At 45.9% G+C, this 20,294-nt stretch overlaps 1 protein-coding gene across 4 annotated transcripts in view; it reads right to left on the reverse strand.

Annotated features, from left to right (window-relative positions):
* Window positions 1–20,294, reverse strand: part of LOC108157642 (nucleolysin TIA-1) — a 90,446-nt gene that overhangs the window by 31,620 nt on the left and 38,532 nt on the right. For all 4 annotated transcript variants that reach the window (XM_017289788.2, XM_033389657.1, XM_017289789.2 and 1 more), the window contains exon 3: window positions 6,463–6,550. In XM_017289788.2, coding sequence (XP_017145277.1) covers window positions 6,463–6,550 — 88 coding nt within the window. The remainder of the gene's footprint in view (window positions 1–6,462; window positions 6,551–20,294) is intronic.

Here is a 20,294-nt window from a genome sequence, read left to right on the forward strand (position 1 = left end):
TTTAAAATTACATTTCCGTGTGGAAATTGCACCTGTGACTGCGACTGAGGAGTGGGGACCGAGCAGCAGTCGGCCCATCATAAAATGGGGGCCACTCAATCTGTGTGACTCATTTTGTCAAATTATTTTGTGGGATTTATGCGTTGGCAGCCATTTTTTATTCGCTTACTTTAATGGCAGTTAATTTATTGCCAATAAATTTGTAGCCAAAAAGTTTAGACCAAGGCCGAACCGGAGTGGAGTGGAGTGGAGCGAAGAAGCAAATTTTTATTTGCCCAAGTGATAAACTTTCAACATATGTGCGGGTCTCGGGTCGGGTCGGCTCCAAGTTGTTTCTGAGCCGCTTTTTGGCAGCAGCTCAACATGGAGGGGGCCCCCCCAGATGCCAGAGCCCAGACCCCAAGAAGAGGCCCGAAAAACTGCAGTTAAATTCAATTTGTGCCGCGCTGCCTGCAAATGACAGGCAGCCAAAGTGCCATTTTAAACGGCAGCCAAAAATTGTCGCCCCAAATCCGCCACTTTTCCAGCCCCCATCCACATTCACATCCCCATCCACAGGGCCCAGAGATTCACATCCACAGTCCAGGGCTCGACGCCGCTCGACGACTCGTTGTCGTTGTCGTCTTCATTGCAGCATAATTTCTGGCGCGGCTTTGTTGGCGCGATAAAAAAGTTTCCTGTCCCTTATCCCTGGTTGTCCCTTTTATTTCCGTTGATTTAATTTTAAAAGGCGCCGCCTTGCCCTGCCCTGCCCTCCACGGCCGGAGAAGAGAGAAGCGAAGCACTTTTATTTATATACATTTAGCCACTGCGGGGCGCCGTTTTGCAAATTGTTTGGCTTGCCAACAGAGCGCCGTTTAGTTGGCCCCAAAACGCAGGGCAAGACATTGTCTGTGAGGCTGTGAGGCCCAGTCATTCAGTCCAAAAGTTAGCCAGAGTCGGGCGCAGTCATTCAGTCCTTCATTCAAAGAGCAGGGCAGTCATTCAGACTTCCAGTCTCTAAGAGTTAGGCAGTCATTTAGTTCAAGAGTCCGGCATTAAGTCATTCAGTTAGTCCCTCAGGCAAGCAGTGAGACCAGCAAGCTCTCATTCAGTTCTACGGAGTTCCAGCGTCCAAGAGTCAGTCAATCAAAATTTGTTTTTCGTTCAGTCGTATATTCCCACAGACCCACAGTCTTTCAGTCCGAGTGTTTGGCAGTCATTGAGTGCCAGAGTCTGGAAATCATTCAGTCGAAGAGTCAGTCACTTGGCCATGGAGTCATTGAGCTTTTAGCACCACCGCCAACAGCTCCTCCAGTCAGAAATGGCACTCGTGTTTCGCCTTTTGTCAATTTTAATGAATTAATGCGTATTTTATGTGAAAAGTTGCCTCAGAGCAGCCGTGGCCCAAGTGTCGGCGGCACCAAAAAAGTTGCCGCAGCAGAAAAGTAAATTAAATAAATTTATGCCCAAGGGCTGCCCTGCCTCTGTCCCGGCCACTGTCTATTATCTAAACATTAAACCTGTGCGTGGCTTATTGATACAAAGTCTGTACAAATTGAAAATGAAAATCGTTTAGCAATTTAATGATTGTGCAAACTTTCCTGCACTCAACCCCCATTAAAATTGTATTATAAAGTTTACAGAACCATGAACCATTTTCCATTTTCCATTTTCCATTTGCTTTAATTTGCATTCGGCTTTGGAGTTTTGTTGCTGCTTTAAAGACGACAGTTGGCCCCGATCTGGCAATGATTTCGATACGCAACTTTCGCCTTGGACAACTTTTGACACTTTGCCACAAATATAAATCGTCGCAGGCGGAACAAAAAAAAAGTGTCGAGGCTTTTGCGGTTGCAACCCAAAGCCTGGCAACACTCATTTTTCACACTACGCACAAGAAGTGAAGGAAAGGCGATGGAGGATTAGGAGGAGGCAGGAATGCCCCCCACCCCCCATACTGCAGCGTGGAGCCGTAGAGAGAGATGCTTGACTGATTGTGCCGCGTTTTGGGGCAAAAGTTTTTCGCATTAACTTCCGCTGCACGCCGCGTCGCATTTGAATGCGATTTTGATTTGTCATTCGCCGCCTTGCAACAAAAGCCGACGCCTACTTGGAGCTTCTCTCTCAACTTTTTCCACCATTTCCGTTGCAGCAGTGAGTCGGGCGCCCACTTGTCGCCGATCATTGGTTTCCGTTGCCGCTGCCGCTGCTGCTGCCGCTGCTGCACTTGCTCCAAGTCCAAGTCGAAGTCAAAGTCGAACTGGAGACGTGCACAAGCGCATTTTGAAGTTTATGAAAAGGCCGCGGCAGAAGGGTACAGAGGACCAGTAGCAGTACCAGTAGCAGTAGCAGTACCAGGACCCAGGACCCAGGACCAGAAGCTGAGCCAACTTTCTGAATAGATTAAGTTGAAAGTTTTGCTCATTTTCAGCATCGCCCCAATCGAGGGACAAAATTATATGCCCCCCGTCCCGATCCGCCAGAAAAATCAACGTAATGATGTCGCCGACAGGAGGGCAGACAGCAAACCAAAATCAAAAACTTTCCCAAGTGTCATTAAAAGTAACTCCCGAAAAAATGAAAGGCTATGGTGCTATAGGGTTTATTTTCACTTCCTGCAGTCCCGAACTAATATCAACTATTATCTTCTTGATTTGCTTTCTCGCAAAAGGACTTTTCTGTTCTTGCACCTAAGAGCCTTACAAGTTTGTGTAAAATTTGGAAAAATGTGTCCCCCTTCCTGCGCAGATATTGTGTCAAAGTTTTGTACAAAGGCCTAGTTAATCCTTTTGTTACACACAATGTAAAGATGCCAATTACCGACCGAGTCGAGGGCCATGGGTCATGACTCACATAAATCCATTTGATCAGGATGGTAACAATATCATGAGTAACCGCACCAATCATCATCTCGAATATTGGCCGAACGTGTCCATGTACGTCGATAGGGAAAGGGATAGACAGAGGTCAGCGGATAGCGGACAGAGGAATAGGAATATGGCTCGTGGCCTTTCCAATCAAATTGCCCCATTGTCCGGGGCTGCTTTTGTTTTATCTTTCGCTTTATTTATTTATGAATAAGGATATCCAGAGAGCCCCAGCATATTGCATGTAATTAATCAGAGGCATTGGTACGAGTGCGAGTCTATTGGTTTGGTTTTGCGGCAACTGCATCAAACAAACGGACGCAATTTGTGCCGGAGTACCGCAGCCGGATAATTGAATTTCCGCTTTGTACGAGTGCCATCAACGAGGAGGAGGCACTTCATGTCTCGGTCTTTCTTGCTGGTGTTGCTGCAATCGATGGGTTTCTCCGAATTTAACTAATTGGGCAGCACAAGGAGGCACTGCCTATAGCATTGAGAATGGTGTCGGGGCCCCTTGACTTGGATTTTATGTTGATCCTTTGACCAGCCAAATAATTAATTAGCTGCATTAAAATAAGCACACAGCCAGAACCAGAGCCAGAACCAGGGCTGGACCTGGCTATAGGCTTTTGCCTCTGTGTGTTTGCGATGTGTTTAGGCGATGTGTTTTATGGCCATTATAAGAATGCCGTCTTCAGAGGAGGAGTTGGATATGGAATGCCACATCATTATATTGTCTAATCGGATTGTGGTGCCGGCGCTAGCCCATTAAATGGAACAGAACTACCATGTGGTATATTATACTCGAGCATTAATGCTCAAAGGGTAAAGCAATAAGAGGCAGAGTGGCGAATCATGCGATGCGATCCGATCCGCTGATGGGAAATCAGACAAGTGTGCTCCTGGGGCCACGAGGTGGCGCATGATTTAGTAGGAGGGCCCGGCCCTGTAGGGGCGGGGTGTTGATTGATTTGGAAACTCAAAGGGACCTAATTATTTTGAGGGGATTATGATTTCTAAGGACGAGTCGGGAGAATATCAAAGGTATACAATTAATTGAAGGATTACATTTCCTTTTGTTCCGTGGTCCCCCCCCCACTCATGCTCGACTTTTCTAATGAGTTTTCCTCGATATGAAACAAAGAAAAACCACAGAAACTTTCAGCATATACACATACCTGCATAAATATAAACATATCTATATAAATCTTAAGATAAAACCAACCACTTGCATTTCATGGCAAAGTTTTTGTTGTTTGTTTGAAAGTTAAGTCGGTTAATTAAATCCTAGAAGGGGGAGAGCAGCGGCAGCGGTAGAGACAGAGAGTGCCCAAGGCGTAGGGTGAAATTGTTGTATAAATTTCTGCTCCTTATGCAGGACTTAATGAAAATTCACCCACGAGAGCTGTTAACCTGATGATGAAAAGTAGGTAAGAGGAAGAAAGCACCGACGACGTCGACATATTTGCGATTATTTCCCACGCGAGCACTCAAAAAATAAGGAGCAATAAATTAAAAGGCAAAGGACGGCGACGACGATGACAACATCGACGGCGGTGTCCTCTTCGTGGCAGAATGGCAATCTTTGAAGCTCCGTTTCCCTCTAAGCCCCAAGGCAAAACACCGAGCAGAGCAGCGTAGAGCAGAACAGAACAGGACATAACCGAAGCAAAGCGGGGGCCACTTCAGGTGTAAATGAAAAATGTAATTATTTCGTAGATTTGCGCTCTGGCCATAAAATAAACATGCGGAAGGAACAGAACATTCCACTATTTACCCATGGAGAGCCGCGGGGGGACAAAACGCGCCCCAAAATCCAGGGAGGAACTTCAAAAGGGCAAGCCCTCGAAAAATGTTGAATGTACATTTGGTTCCCTGCACTCGAATAAATAGTTTCTGGCGAAATGAGTTCAACGTTTTGAGCCAGCTGAAAGTCTCCAAGAAATGAGAGCAAACAACATGGGTGGAGGGGAGGGAGGAAGTCAGAGGCAGAGTCACGATGAACGAAAGCCGAGGTAAAAGATGGCATCAGAATCACAGGCGAAGGCTGAGGCAGAGGCAGAGGCAGGAAAGGGAAAAAGGTCGGCCCCTACCTTGTGGCAGAGGCAGTCGCCAGTCTGATGCTCATTAATTAAGAAAGTGGCAAATGAAAAGCCTGTGAAACAAGCTACCAATTCCAGCGAGGGGTGGATGTCTTTTTGGCTACTGACCTGAGCTCCGGGCCTACATTTGGATGGATGTCCATATATATTTATGTACATACATATATACTCGTACAAATCCGTTTTATTTGCTTTCACTTGTTCTGCTCTAATATTTTTTTGGGGCATTCGTTGGGCGTTTGTTTGCCCCGACATCGTGCCTCGTCCCACAGCTCGTCGACAGCTGCTTGTGGCTTGCCACAGCTCCCCATTGCATTTGGCTGTTGCTGGAGATGGGCTGTTCCGCCTGCTGCCCACACCCTGCTTCAGCTCAAACAAAAAAGTCGAAAATTAAATTATTAATTTATTGCCCGTTGCTCAGGGCTCCCGGACCACCGCTACCCCTCGCCGCGGCAGGGCTTCAATGGTCCATTCACTCATGCTTTTGGGAAGGAGAAAAGAAATAATTTTGCTGCTGGGTTTGCGGTTTCCTTCGACTCGCTAATTATTCATAAATTAAGGCGTAGATAGGCGCTGGAATGGGAATCAGAGGCATAGACAGAGTCGGACTCAGAGGCAGGACTTTATTTACCATTTGTATGTTTATTTATCAATTTACTGTTTGGGGCCGCACAAGTGTGCCGAAATGTTCTTTGATTGAAGTTAATGTGCCAGTCGGAATATAATGTAGCTGAAAATAGTTGCGTACTAGGGATAGGACAGACATGTGCCTGTCAAACCAGGTCATCCTTAAAGGTCTCTTGAACCTGTAGAAGACCAAAACGTACCTTAAAGAAGATGCCTGCCTGGTCAAGCCGCAGCTTGAACTCCAATCAACAAAGATATTACACCCTTTGTAATCGGTTTTTCTTTTCTTGTCAAACAAAAACTGGAAGGTTACTATATTTTCTATATTCTGTGTGAAAATTTGTTATCATTCGATTTGTATTATGCCGCAGCCAACGAATGAGGGGCCCAATGAAGAAAGACGCCGGTACAACTGGGTTTTGATAGTTCGTGTAGCAGCACTGATTTTGTCGGCTGTGTCTACGGCGATATTCCTCATTTACATTTACCACAGATACAAATGAAGGCGAAAAAACACAACAGAAGGAGTAAGTAAGGAGTAAGTACTGAACTCAGCTGAACAAATATATGATATTCATTACTTAACTTTAACCCAGGGCCGCGCCAAGGAAAGCAAGCATCCAACATGTTTTGGATGGAAATAAAATAACATTTAGTTGTAACAAAATAATAACATAATATGTCGTTTGTTGCCATTTTGTTGTACTTAACTTAAGATCAAATGATAGCTTAAATATTATTTAAAACATTACTCTTCTTGCATTCATTGTGAAATATTTTTTCGCCGACTCTAATTTGTGCACCCGTGGCCCCCCCTTGGCACGGCTCTGCTTAAACCCTTATCAAAAATTGTCCTTTGATTTTAATTACAATTTTCTACTTACGATATTTCTCCGAATGGGGTGAATGCGTCTTTCAATTGTTGTGTCTCAATTTCGGCACTCAAGTCGCCCACAAAAATGTGAAACTGCTCTGTAAAGACAAAAAAGAAAGACAAATGTTGGGCCAATTAAAACGTGTCCAGCTCAAACCAAGTTGCTCCAGAGTCGTGCTCCAGAGCCGATGATGGCTCAGACAGACGGATACTTGAGATCCCCATGTGTGTGGTGGTCTGCCTCCTGCCTGAAGAGGCAACTGTCTGAAATCGCAACGTACAATTTCCTTTCGTCCCAGCCCCAGCCCCAGCCTTTACTCGGTTTCCGCTCGGTTCGGTTCGGTCAGCGGCATTTGACTCGTCGGCGTGGTCGGTGTCTGTTGCTGATTTGGGGCTTGACATTATCAAATGCCGCCTGTCACAAGGGCTACCAGCCCAGTGTCTGCCGTCCCCTCGCCTCCGCTCCACTCACCGCTCCTCTGCAGACTGGCCTGTCTGCTTGGCTGTGCTTGTCACTCTCGTTGCCACTTTGGTTGCTGCCGCATGGCCCTGGGTCTATGGGTCTATGGGTCTATGACTATTTTCGGAACACCCATTCCCATTGCCGGTCCCCTGGCCAGGAATTGGTGCTCTGCTGCTCCGGCTCAGATTGCAATGTGCCAACAGCTGAGAGCAGGTGGACACGAGTGGCATCTATGGCCCGGCACAAGAGCCGGCAACGTGTCATGTTTGTATGCACGCGCTGAGACCAACTATCTATTGCCCACTCATTGCCAGGATATGTGTCTCTGGTGAAGGTCCTATTCCAGGCCCAGGCCCAGGCCCATGCCCAGTTGCTGGTTTCGGGATTGTGGATGGACTCTGCGGCTGTCCTAGTCCGGGAGTGGTGCTGCTCTTCGGCTCGCGTCCGTGCCAAAATGACATAGTTTCGCATTACAAGGAAATTGCACTTGAATGTGCCAGCCAGTCGGTGGTGATGGTGGTAGGCGTGGCAGACACCCACTTCCACTCTCCCGACCCCCGACCTGCCCCTGTCCCTCATCATGTGTGCAGTGGAAACAGAGTTGACAAATATGCCAAAAAAGAAAACCCCCAGCGACATGAATTACAATTCTGAACAGGGCGGGGGTAGGGAGGTTTTACCAGCTCCTGCAGCTCCTGCTCATGGCCACGTTTCAGCTGCGCGTCGTCCCGTAGCTGTTCGTCCTGTTCGTCCTCTGTCCGTTCGTCTGTCTGTCCTTTTGGAGCGACAGGAAGTTGTGCTAAGCGTCATTTCCGTTGTTTTGAGTGATTGCAATTGAGATACGGTTTTTGTGGTTTTCTTTTTCGGGGGAAAACCCTGGAATCTAGTGCCATGGGGGAGATCGCAGGGACGGAAGGACTGCTCTGTGTCCGGCCAGGAGCACGTGTTCTGCTCGTTCGTCGTCGCTTTTCACTTAAGCGGTTTAAATTGCGGAAGATTTTGATGTGGCCTAATGTGCTGTAAAATGTGACCTTAAGCGAAAGGATTACGTGGCATGTCCCGGAAAAAAATTTGACCTTACGCATGTCGCATGCCGCATGCTGCATGCCGCGTGGAATGTTGCCATTTTGATGTTGACACTCGAATGCCTTTATCGCGGCGGTAATAAATTGTATGGCAAATCCCCCAAATCAATCGTTGGCCAATTTATTTTATGCAATCTCTGCATCTGACAAATTCTCCCTAAAAAAGCCCCAAACCTAGAATCGCTTTTTCCCCGTCCCCCCACCCCACACAACAATTTATTGCCCTAACTAACAAAACTGCAGCTGCAATCGGATATGCATTTACACAGGCACCCCACCAAAAAGGAAGCAGAGCCCCACTGCACCCACAGCCCATCCGCCCATCCACCCATCAGATCCAGCAATAGCCCCATTAAATCTGTCCGTTACAAATTGTTGTTGTTTGGTCAGTGGCAAAACAATTTGAACAGAGCATTTTATTTGCCGGCGGCAGATATATTTTTTGGTGTATTTTATTTTATTTTTGCCAGCGCTTGGCCAGTCTATGAGATGAACCGGACCCAATGGTCCGGGCCAATTAAGTTCCAGTCCATAAAATTTGCATCAAAAGGCGACCATTGACCTTTGGGCGTGTCTATAATTAAGACCACCCCCCACCCATCGAGGAGACGAGGCCCTGCAGCTCAGAGCTCGAGTACCAGGGCCAGGGCATTACGCATCGGGGCTCCACAATTAAAGAGTCGATCCATTAAAAAATTCGGCCCAACAGCAGGCGGCCAAAAGCTAATGGCCAAAGGAATATTCGCAGCCAAACACCAGGGCTTGAAAATGAGCGAACATCAAAAACAGGACGAACAGGGTGGCAGGAGAGCAGGGGTGGGGGAGCAGCTACAGGAGCAGCAGGAACCGGGAAATGTAATTCGACATAAAAATATCGTAAATCTTAAATTAGAAATTTCGCACATTAAAAACTTGGAAATTGCATTTGGCTTTTGGATTCAAGTTGGCTTGGCCCCCGTTCTCATTCATGAAATCTGAAGGCAAAAGGCGAAAAATCCCAGAGAAAACACCCAAAAAAAACAACAAGCTAGACCCTCTGTTTTTGTTGGAAGTTGAATGAAGGATCCCTCTGGCCCTGGTTTTGGGTCGGGCCTGCATAAAGTCCATTGGCGCACATTTTTAATGAGTTGGACATAAAAAAGTTTTAGCTTTTCAAAAGCTGGTGCCGAAATGAAGCCAATGAAACCTTCGCAGGGAAAGATAGAGCGAGAAAGAGAGATATAGCCAGGCCGAAGGAGAGCGTCAGAATGGTAGATATAGCCAGAGAGGGGGAGAGATAGAATCTTGGTCTGTGGGCCATTGTCTCTGTGGGGATTTGAGTGTTGTCCTGCTTGTCGTCTGCTGTTTTATTGCATAATCGTGAGTCAATCAGCGACCTCCGGGAGCCTTCGTATCCTCCCTCATCCTCCCTCCCCTATCCTCCAGCACAACCTCATTGTGGAACGCGTTCGTTCGACCTTCGTCAAATGCACGTCAGCTAATAAATACGTGCTGCATTTCGCCCTGACCCTCCCCAGAGAGAGAGACACACCGAGGACAGGGAGTGCCGAGTGACGCTCTGGTGTTGCCCCATGCAATTAAATTTCACTTCAGTATTTCCAGTTTCGCTTTAATTTGCCAAATTTAATTGAATTTCGAGAACATCAAATTGCGCATACGCCCCATGCAGTCAAGAGCAAAGAAAAATATGTCCCGAACATCCTATTGAATTGCGATAAAAATTTGTGTGCACTAATTTCGTTTGAAATTATAGATTTGTATGGTAATTCGCATCAATTTGACGGCACTCCTAATGTAACTCCTAAAACGTTGCTGTTCAAATTCCAAAAAGGTTGTAAAATATTTTGGAATGATGTCGCATTAACTGCAGTGTGCCAATCGAAATAGTTTGATGCTCCCATTAGAGACCATAAATTAGCGATTGGAGAGCGATAAAGCATCGATAAATATCTGGTTTAAATAGTAGTGTGTGACGAATGCGGAACTATAAATGCTCGTAGTTTGAGCTTGAGTTAGAAGAGCCAATCCACTGCCCTGTCGCCATTCAACCACTTGAACTCTTTTTTGTTTGGTTCCTGCCTTATTTTTGTTTTTGGTTCTTTTAGGTTTTTGGCGCTTGTCCAATGCGCGAACTGAAACCGGAGTGACTACAAATGTGGTTGAAATGTACGCGAAAAGCGGCAGACCGCAAAAGTAGCTGAACAAACACAAATGTGCCGGGCCAAATCGACAGAAAAAGCTGGTAACAAAGCGCATAGGTATAGTCTACAGGCTGTAAGGATACCCATTGCTCCCCGAGAGTGTGCATATAATCTGGTAATTATTTCAATTATAATTTAAATTATACTAATATTACCCTCTGGGATTTCAGAATGATTTCACCATTCCAGGGGGTGCCTCGATTATTGATTGTGATTAAGAATACCTCCTTTCAGGAGGTATGTTGGAAGCATCTATCGCCTATAAAAATCATCAGGATGGAGTGCAAGCATTGGGATAGGGTGTTTGTGGAGCAGAGGTAAACACTAATACATGGGCGTCCGACAAATGTGACGGACATGGACATGTGTACGCCTCCGTTATGCGCTTGTCCCCACTCTATGTCTCCCGCTTTATACATATACATATGTATATATCTATGTGTGTGGGTGGCAGAAAATGCAAAATGCAAATACAAATACAAACACAGATGCTAACTAACCACAGCAACATGGCTGCACATCTACATATGTGTGTGTGTGTGGGTCACTCATCGTTTAGACTGCTATGCAAACATATGAAAATGGAGATTTCAATTGGATGTTCCATTTTGATGTATTTTGTACGGAAATTATGTTACAATGCCTTTCACTCGCTTGTGCATCTCATCACCCAACAACCCAGCAATTACGATGCTCCTCTACCCTCCCACCACCACCACCATCAGCAGTGCTTGCCCCATGGCAAGCGATGAAAAAAGATGAAGGATAATAGCATCGGATTGCCCAGAATTTTTCACATGTAACACTTGACTGGGAAAATGCATTGCCTCTTGAATTAAATCAACAGCAACTCGAGCTGAAAATTCCTTGTACAAAGCACCTCGTGTTCAGCTGTTGAAGTGGTCCAGGCCACATTATTGCCATTGGCAACGCATCCGCTTGGCCAGGACCAGGACCAGGACCAGCAACAGCCACAGCTACCGTTAGCCACTCATTGTTGTCGAAATATAATTCATGGCATAGTCCGATAGGTTGCATCCCGGCGTATTCTTAACCCTTTGCAGGGAAATTGAATACAGTTGAGTTCAGCGAACGAGTAGTAGTATTTGCTATTCGAAATTAAAGATGTGGTTTGGCTAGGAAGAATATTTTGGGCACAGTTAATTGAAGAGTATAAAGATCGTCTATAACCCATGCACATTCCATACGAGTGACTGGTGTTTAAATTGTTATCTATAAAAGCTGTGATCTAACTGTATTGGCATTATAATTAGTATCAGCACTATTTACTCTCACAGCTAAACATACATATATACATAAGCCATATCTACCTTTACATTTTGATTTGAACAATTTGAGTCTTTTAGAAATTAGAATTTTCTATATGGCTTTAGGTAAAATTAAATGTTTTTCTATTCAAACGATTCCCAAACATCGTAGTCAACATTGTGGGTCTCATAGTTTTTGGGGTCTGTCGAGTTCCGCTTTGTAGTTTGGATTGTCAAATGGTTTTTCGGAGCCGCCCCGCCGCCAGCCCGCTAAAAGCGAAGCGGAAAAGTGCCACAAAGTTAAAAGCGTTGCCGGTGCAGAAGCAGGTGTAGGTGCAGGAAAGAGCAGAGCAGAGCTGGTGTAGATCCTGAAAGCGAATGGATTAAAACACGTGAAGCACGCGACCTCAAAGCGCATTATTTGTTGTAAAAAAGTATTACACACAGACACACACACACACACACACAGAGTTAGAGTGAGAGGGAACTGAAACCAAATGGCATACACAGAGAGAAAAAAGGGGGAGTTGGAGGGAAAACCTAATAAGCTTTTGTGCAATTGCAAGCCATTGTGCTGCCGCTTTGCCCCGGCCAATCCAACCCACAGAAAGCTAATTCAAACACCTGCCACAAAAGGTATACGTATATATGGGAAAAAACCCCGCGTCGAGAATATGCAAACGTCGAATGCGGCACGGCGCTGGCGCTCGACACAATGCAACAGAGAAAACGGAGAAAAAAAGCGAAAGGATTTTCCCCAGCCGCAAATGCATCCAGCGCGTAACATTTAGCCTGTGGCAGGGCTGATGGGAAGGGCTCTAGAATGTGGCTGGGCTGGGCTGGGGAGGGGGTGGTGGTGCATTAACACATGCGCCAATAAGTATGCAATGCGCTGTGACATTTTTAACGCGCCCAACAAAGGCACCAACAGAAAACAACAACACCCTGGCCATAGTATCTACCGCTCTCCGCCATCTCCCTATATATATCTCTCTCTCTCTCTCTCTTGGTTTCTCACTGGGTCTCTGAGTGACTGCCTGCATCATCCTGGCTGGATTGCCGCAGCTCTGACACCGTCTGTTGCACAGGAAATCACGATTACAGTGAGTCAAAAGCACACACCACCATCACGAGCACCACCGGGAAGGAGCAGAGACAGAGGCAGAAGCAGAAGCATCAGTTGCAGGGAGTGTTCGCGTAGACATGTCGTTGTTTGTTGGGTGACAAAATTAGATTTAAATACGAGTTTTCCGCGCCTGTGAAACGCTTCCAGCAAAATGTCACCGCATGTCCTGCTGGGGTATGCTCCATGCTCCAGCACCTGCTCGGAATGCTCCTGCTCCTGCTCCTGCCCCTGCTGTGGATGAGAGCTTGCTCCTGATGAGGACGATGAAAATGAGCTGTCGCCTTCTTGTCAGCATTGTATTAGTTGGCATATGTACCAGTACATGACAGACTGAAGCGTTCAAGCAATTGTTTTTCTGTAATACATATTATATTCCCTGTCAATCTAAGCAAAAGCTCTGTAGCAGAACGCTGCAATCAAATTTCCAACCATATTTGCATTTATTTGAAAAGTTGTTCAATAAAATTCGAGTAGAAAAATGGAGACAATCGAATTGGATTAAGTTATATAGAAATCTTATAATAATTCCCACAGAAATTTCCAATAATCCCACTAGCATTCTCATATTGTTTTCTTCTTGAAAAGCTTTTCGGTTCGAGGAAAATTATCGATCCGATTACTCTCATTAAAAAACATTTCGTCTCTGTTGCACTATTATGTTACTTTTGTTGTTGCTGTTCCTATTTTGAGAGCTTCGCTTTCCATTTCCGCCCATTGTCTGTCAATCGACAGGATTCACTTTCCTTCCCCTTCCTTTTCCTTTGGCAGTACGCTTTCCTCAGTTACACAGCTTCACTGTTCCACAGTTCCAGTGTCTTTGTCATTATGAAACGTAAAACGAAAACGATTTACAGTAATGCCAACGCTTTGCCACCAAGGCAGTGTGTTGCCTGCCATGCCACGCCACTGTGTGTGTGTGTCCTTGCACCTCCTCCGCGCTGTCTCTACCCTACATTGTTGTTAAATGAAGAAAGTATTTTTCAAATGCGAATTTCCGTTATGCTCCTCGCTCCCTGAACATGAAGACATTTTTGACTATTGTCTGTGGAGGAGTAGAGCTGGAGCTGCCGGCCGAAGACGAAGCCGAAAACGGCAACAAAGTCGGGGGCGAAACTATTGCCAATGACAACGAAAACGACAACGACGACGACCAAAACGACGAGGATGGGACGGCGGATGGGGGATGAGCACGACGCTGATGATGGCAAGCGTTTCCGCTTTCCATACCCTATTAGAGGGTATTATGATAGTAGACAGGCAATCAGACTTACATCGAATATGCCCTCTCCACCGCTCTCTCTCTCTCTCTGCTCTCTCCATCTGTTTCCACCCTCAGCTTTATAGGCTAGGAGTAGAATGATCACCAGGAAAAAACGAAGACTTTTATCTATGATTTTCGAAAGAACGATTGATCTGAAAGGGTATCTTAAGCCTCGGCTTACAACTCTATTCTTTTCTTTCTCTTTGTCGCTTTGTTGTTGCTGTTCTCATTGTTGCTGTGTGCGCGAGACACAAAACATTGAATGACATTATCCTTTATTGCTTATCCCACGCTTTGCTCTCTGTGCGCTCTATTCTCCGTGTCCTGGTCTTGGTCCTGGAGCGGGACTTCGTCAGCAGCTGCGCCTTCTGCCCAACACATTGGCACGCAAATGGTGGAGTGAAAGCGGTCTCAGGGTCTCGGGTCTAGGAGAAAAGTCAAAAGGGCAGACGCGGCGTATGCGTAATATTAACTAGGACCAACGGGACGCGACAAGCAAGCGGTTGAAAAGATCGAGGGCACTGCCAGCCCGGCCGCATTGTGTCCACCAGGACAAACTTTTTCATTTCCCCGCGGAAAAATTTTCAAAAATTTCATTTCCCAACGACTGAAGGAAAAACTTTGTGCCAAAGACATAGAAACTAGTTAGAAGTGCGGATATGGGAGAGGGAAAAGGAGGAGGCGGAGGCGGAGGAGGAGCAGGAGGAGGGGCCAACAAAGCTGAAAAAGTCATGTCGTTCGTTTCCTAGACGCTCTCTAGCTCCCTCGCACTCTTTTTTTCCCCCCTTACACAATCGCCCGCTCTATCTTTCTATCTCTCTTCCACTTTCTATGTCCCTCTCTCTTTCTCTTAGCACACACATACACAGAAACGCATTTTACGAAATAAAGTATTCAAATAAAATATGCTAAAATCTTTGAAGTACTTCAAATAGCAAAAAGTAGAAAAAAGCAACCCAAAAGAAAACGCCACTGAGAAACAGTCGAAAAGTTTTGGCCTTATACAATGAGATAGAGAGAGAGAGAGGGAGAGAGGTGGAGAATTTGATAGGGAGAAAGAGAAACGGTGAAAGCAAAACTCCGCATAAAAGGCATCGAAAGAAAAAAAGAAATGGCAGCCGAAATGGCAATAGCAAAAGCAACGGCAACGGCGACGGCACAAAAAAGTAAATATCGTTTATGTTGTCATAACGCGCAATGCCCTGCAACCACCGCCCACCACCCACCCGCTCTTATCATTTGAATTTCCTTCGCCGACGTGTTTGTCGAGCTGGAGCCGATAAAGATGCGATAAAGTGAGAACAAGTTCTCCGGGTCGAGACGGGCGGGGACGGGGGACGGGGGACGGGGGACGAGTCGCCGGCAAAAGTTTTGACCGAATTTTGACTTTTACGTCGCCCGACTTGACGGACATTATTCGGCAAGCAAAATTGCCAATTTGTGTAAATTATTGCCTCAACTTGTCCTTGTCCCTTGTCCAAAGTCCCAATGTCCCAGTGTCCCAGTGTCCACTATGTCCAGTGAAAGGACCAGTCAAACTTTGTCAGCTGCCTGCTTTCCGGTGGCTTTGAGAAATTGAGAGAGAGAGAGAGGGAGAGAGCAGAGCAGACAGTCGGCGTCTGGCTTTGTGCCTTGGTCAAATGAATATGATGTAATATAAATTAATTTGATTATTCCCATCGTTTCATGACATTTCATTTCTCTTGCTTTTTACTTTCCGTCCGCATGTGAGTGGGTGTGGGCGTATTGCCCGCCCCCTTTTAGCATACTTAATTAAGCAGAAACATTTCGCAGAAGTCGGCAGAAGCGCAGAACAAAAGTTGAGGCTACTCGTACAACGCTTCGCAAATTTTATTAAAAATTCATACAAGTACGAGTATTCCCCTCGAAATTGGTTCTTCTAACCGGAGAGCAGGAGGCCTGCACACATGTAACATTCACAGCTGTTAGATTTAATTTGACTGCAAATAATATATAAGGCACCCTGGTCCTGGTGCTGGTCCTGGTCGTGGTCGTGGTCGTGGTCCTGGTCTCTGGTATTTGTCTTGTACGGGTATGGTAAGCCATTGTTTGCTTTTGGCTACCGGGACAACTCTCGGGCGCAACTCAAACACTCGACACTTTCGTGTTGGCCCAGAAAATTGTTAACGAAAATTGTGTAATGCCCGGCAGGCTACAGGCGGCAGAATTTATGCATTTTAAATGATATGTGGAAATTTGAGTGCAGCTACAGCCACATATTAGTCGGCCAGACACAGTCACAGATTCACTGTACATATGTATGTGTTTTTCATGCGAGTATTTGTGGAGGATGTTTGCATTTGCAACCAACTTTTAGGCGCAAATTGTCGCCAGATTATATTGTCGTGTATAATGCTGCGGCAAGTCTGCAGGAAATTGTCCACATGCCAGACGATTTTCCCAACCATTTCCCATACCGAACGCTCTTCTCTAACAGATCCTGATAGTTGGTTTTAATATTACTGTGTTGTTTTTTTTTCCCCCCGCTTTCAATTATGATTGTTCTGATTATTTTAATGTTTTGCGCAGACATTTGGTGTGGAAATGAGTTTGTTTTCTATTGTTTTGGATGATGCTGTTTGTTAGCTGCTTTTGTTTGAATATTATTTATGGTTTTTGCCCAGTTTAAAGGCCCGACATTCATTGATTACACTTCATTGTCGTTCATTTGGTGGCAGGGAATCAATGCACATACACACAACGGAGTGGGGACAAAAAACAGCGGATTAAAATATCAAAAAATATTGATTGCGAGGATTTCGATAATCTTTTCTCTGAGATAAAAAACAGTTGCACATAAATATGTGGCAAATGCCACTCCATTCAATCACTTTCATAGAACTCATCTCGAAGCAGCGGAAAGAAGGGGTTTCATTCATTTTATGTAGACACGCCTCTCTGTCCCTAATCTAACCTTCTGCTTGGTTGCAGTGACAGCATATGGACAAAAAAAGCCGTCGATGGATAATTGGATAAAGTTATTATGTAGATGTTTTGTATTGCCATGTTTCCCTCTGATTGTTGACGGCTTAAACGTGGACAGTTTCACATTGTACAACGCTGTGGTTCAGGTAGCATTCCATTTTCCTTGTTTGCCTTCTTCCAACTAAATTCTTCTATTGTCCCGTGATTGTGGAAGCTTCATAAAATTGTCATTTTTGCCGCAGTGGAGAAGTCCTGGCCACGTTTATTGCTCAATCGTGGCAATAACGTTCAATTGGCCAGAACCTCAAAAGTTCCAAGCCCAGCGAATGAAGCAATATCAAAGCTGAAGAGACAGCAAGCGACAGGGGCAGGCAGTGCCTCAATGTGACCCACAGAATGACTGCCAGTGAAGGTCTTTCTGGGCAATTAGAACGACAAGATTGTGCGATAGACCCATAGCAACCACAAAGGCTATTGCCAATCGTTTTTACGCATGAAACCGGCTATATTTTGCATATTGCTGGAAGTTCCTAACCCTTAACCTATGGCTACTTTGATTCCTATTGATACTTCGCTCCCTATCCCATTTCCCTTTCCTTTATTTCTCTGCCACACTCGTATACGGTCTGGCCACGCCCTCCTTTGAGCCAACTTAAGGAGAGCCAAGGCAAGCCAAGCCACATTTATTGATGTCTCAATTTCCTTTGCCAAATCACCTATTACAAATCGACAGCCAGCTCGAGTGGTGCCATTGCTGGTGCTATCGCTGGTTCTGGTTCTAGTGGTGCTGTAGCTGTAGCTGTAGCTGTAGCTCTTGGAATAGCTTTGTTGGTTTTTACAACTGATGATGCTGCTGCCACTCTGCTGCTGCAATTCGTACAAATTTGGCTGGCAAATAAAGCGCCTGGAAAAGCTGCAAAGTAAAAATTACCCTTCTGGCTGGTAATGGCTGGCAATTTGTTTGGCTCTCTGGCTGTTCTGTTGCCATTTTGCCATTGCATTGCACAAACTGCAGATACGTGTGTGTTGTCCCACTCTCCACCCTTCCTTTCCAATTTGAATGGGTTGTTTGAGGTGGATTGATAAGAGTGGGTGGACGTGGATGTGGACGTGGACATGGGCGGGGCGAATAGAGGTGTGCCTTTTATGCCTCATTGCCTCATTGCCCCATCATACTCATCCCCGATACCCGCGCACAATGTTGCCAGCGCAGCTCTCACTGATGGCAGTTTGATCATTCCATTACAAGTTGGCCTGGCCACATTGCAGCTTCAAGCAATTTGCCACAAATTTCAATCAAACGTGCTCGCTAAAAAGTTGCCATAAGTTGCACCACCCACAACCCTCGCCTGCCCTGCCCAGCCCTGCCCCAACACACATACACAGGTAGGTTGTGCCTCCCCCCACTTGCGGGCTAACAAACTTTTACATTAAGACATTAGCGGAAAAGTTTTTTTTTTTTTTTTTTTTCCTTTTTGCCCCGCTGTTTGCTATTTTCCTCCCATTCGGCAGAGGCAACGGCAGTGCAGCTGAAGCTGCAGCTGCAACAACTTGGCATCAACTAATTTCTTATTTGTTTGGCTCTTGCGGTGCGGCAGCAGGATTGCACATGGCCAGGACGGGGACTGACCAGGACTGGTCCCCGGACTGGTCCAGCAAATGGAGTGCTCCATTTTCATTTGCTTTCGCCTCGCATTTTCGTTTCGTTTTACGCTTTTCACTGCTCTGGGCAGGATGTGGCACATGAAAAAGTTTTCGTATTTCCATTGGCTTTGATTCGGTTTCGCAAATGGCTTGGCATTGTTAAAGAGTCGAGAGTTAAGAGCTGATTGGATGATCTTTGATGGCAAGGAAGGAGAGGAGGAATATAATGGCGAATAATGCTAATGAGGGGAGCTTTCACGACGAATTCAATTAAAGTTTCTCCTCCTCTATGGACCTATGGATGGGGTGGATTATACTCTACTGCTGTGTGGATATATCTAATAGATGCACAGATACAATTACCTCTCAGCTGTTAGACAAATCCTATCGCAGATCAACCACAGTCTCCTCTGTTCCATCATTTCAAGTTTATCCACGAGATAATCCATTTCATACACAGATATAATTTCCTCTCCATTTCCCGACACCCGACACCACCACCATTACCATCACCACGCGTTAAAAATACAAAACACGTTAATGACAGCAACCGGCAGCACCTGTGCCGCACCACCCCGTTTTCTATGGGTCGGGGCGACTGAATGTTGGTGTCCATGTTACGGCTCGCTGCCTCTTGGTGGTACCACTGCAACGCACTTGGCTGCGCTACGCAATTTCCGTTTCCGGCTACGCAGGGCCAAAGGCAGACAACTGCAGGATAACATTCCTGGCCCTGGCCCTGGCTCCATCATTGTCCCCCATCCTCCTTTGCAGCCATTTGGCGCACAAACAAACCGTTAACACTTTGCTGCTCTCTGCTCTTGCTCTGGCTCTATCTCACTCTGTTCCTGGCTCCAGCTGCTTCTCCTGGCCTGATTCTACTCCTGCCATTGCTAATGCTACTGCTACTCTGTATTATGCTGGTACTACGCCTCTGCATCCACCTGCCACGGCTCCTCCTCCATGTCCATTGCAACTTTGTGGCGCTTGTTTCGGGTTTCCCTTGTTGCTGCTGCGGCTGCTCCTGCTGCTCCTGTCGTTGACGCGACTTCAGGTAGTAAATTTCCATTAAATGTGCATTTTTGTACAAGTTTTTGAATTAAACTTTTTTAGCTCGGCCATAGCTCAGCGGCTAAGAAGCCAACATAGCGGTTGGCTCTCTGGTGGTGGCTCTGATATCCTGCCGAGCTTTTAGCTTTATTTCCCAACGCGTGGCCCAGCCTTGAAATGTGGCAATCTTGTCTAACCGTTCGAGCGGAAAGTTTACGCAAAACTGAAGCAACTTCATTTCTGAGTGCGTCATTATTTTTCCAGATGCATCCTACACAGAGGATTTGGATTTCGATCTATTTATGGAATTCGCATGAAGTAATGATCCGTAACTGCAGCATTTTCCTAAGAAATAAGAGCCGATAGAAATAGAGCTTCTTCTGGGACCGTATTCACTTCTTCGAAATGCAAATGCTTTTTTGCTAATAAATTAGTCGAATGCTCCTGGGTCGGGGGAAATTTGTTAAGCTTTCGTTTTCTGTTGCGGGCAGGAAAATGTTATAATTTCCATGCCACACCCCCGGCCCAACCTCCTGCCACTTGCCACACCATATGCTGCATCTGTCGTTGCCGCCAAGTCATAAAAATCCACCCGAAGGGGTCAGCCAAGTGGGTGCCCACCCACTTGACCGGACGACACTCAGGGACTGGCGGGGACTGGCTGCTTCCCAGTGCTATTATTTTTAGAATATGACCAAAACATGCAAAAGATTTTCCTCTCGCTAGCAGTTTTTCCTAGACAATGCAGCCATAGTTTTGACACTGAAAAATGTGAAAATTATGCAGCAAACATTAAAG

The sequence above is a fragment of the Drosophila miranda genome, chromosome 2, assembly GCF_003369915.1.
Source record: "Drosophila miranda strain MSH22 chromosome 2, D.miranda_PacBio2.1, whole genome shotgun sequence".
NCBI lineage: Eukaryota > Metazoa > Arthropoda > Insecta > Diptera > Drosophilidae > Drosophila > Drosophila miranda.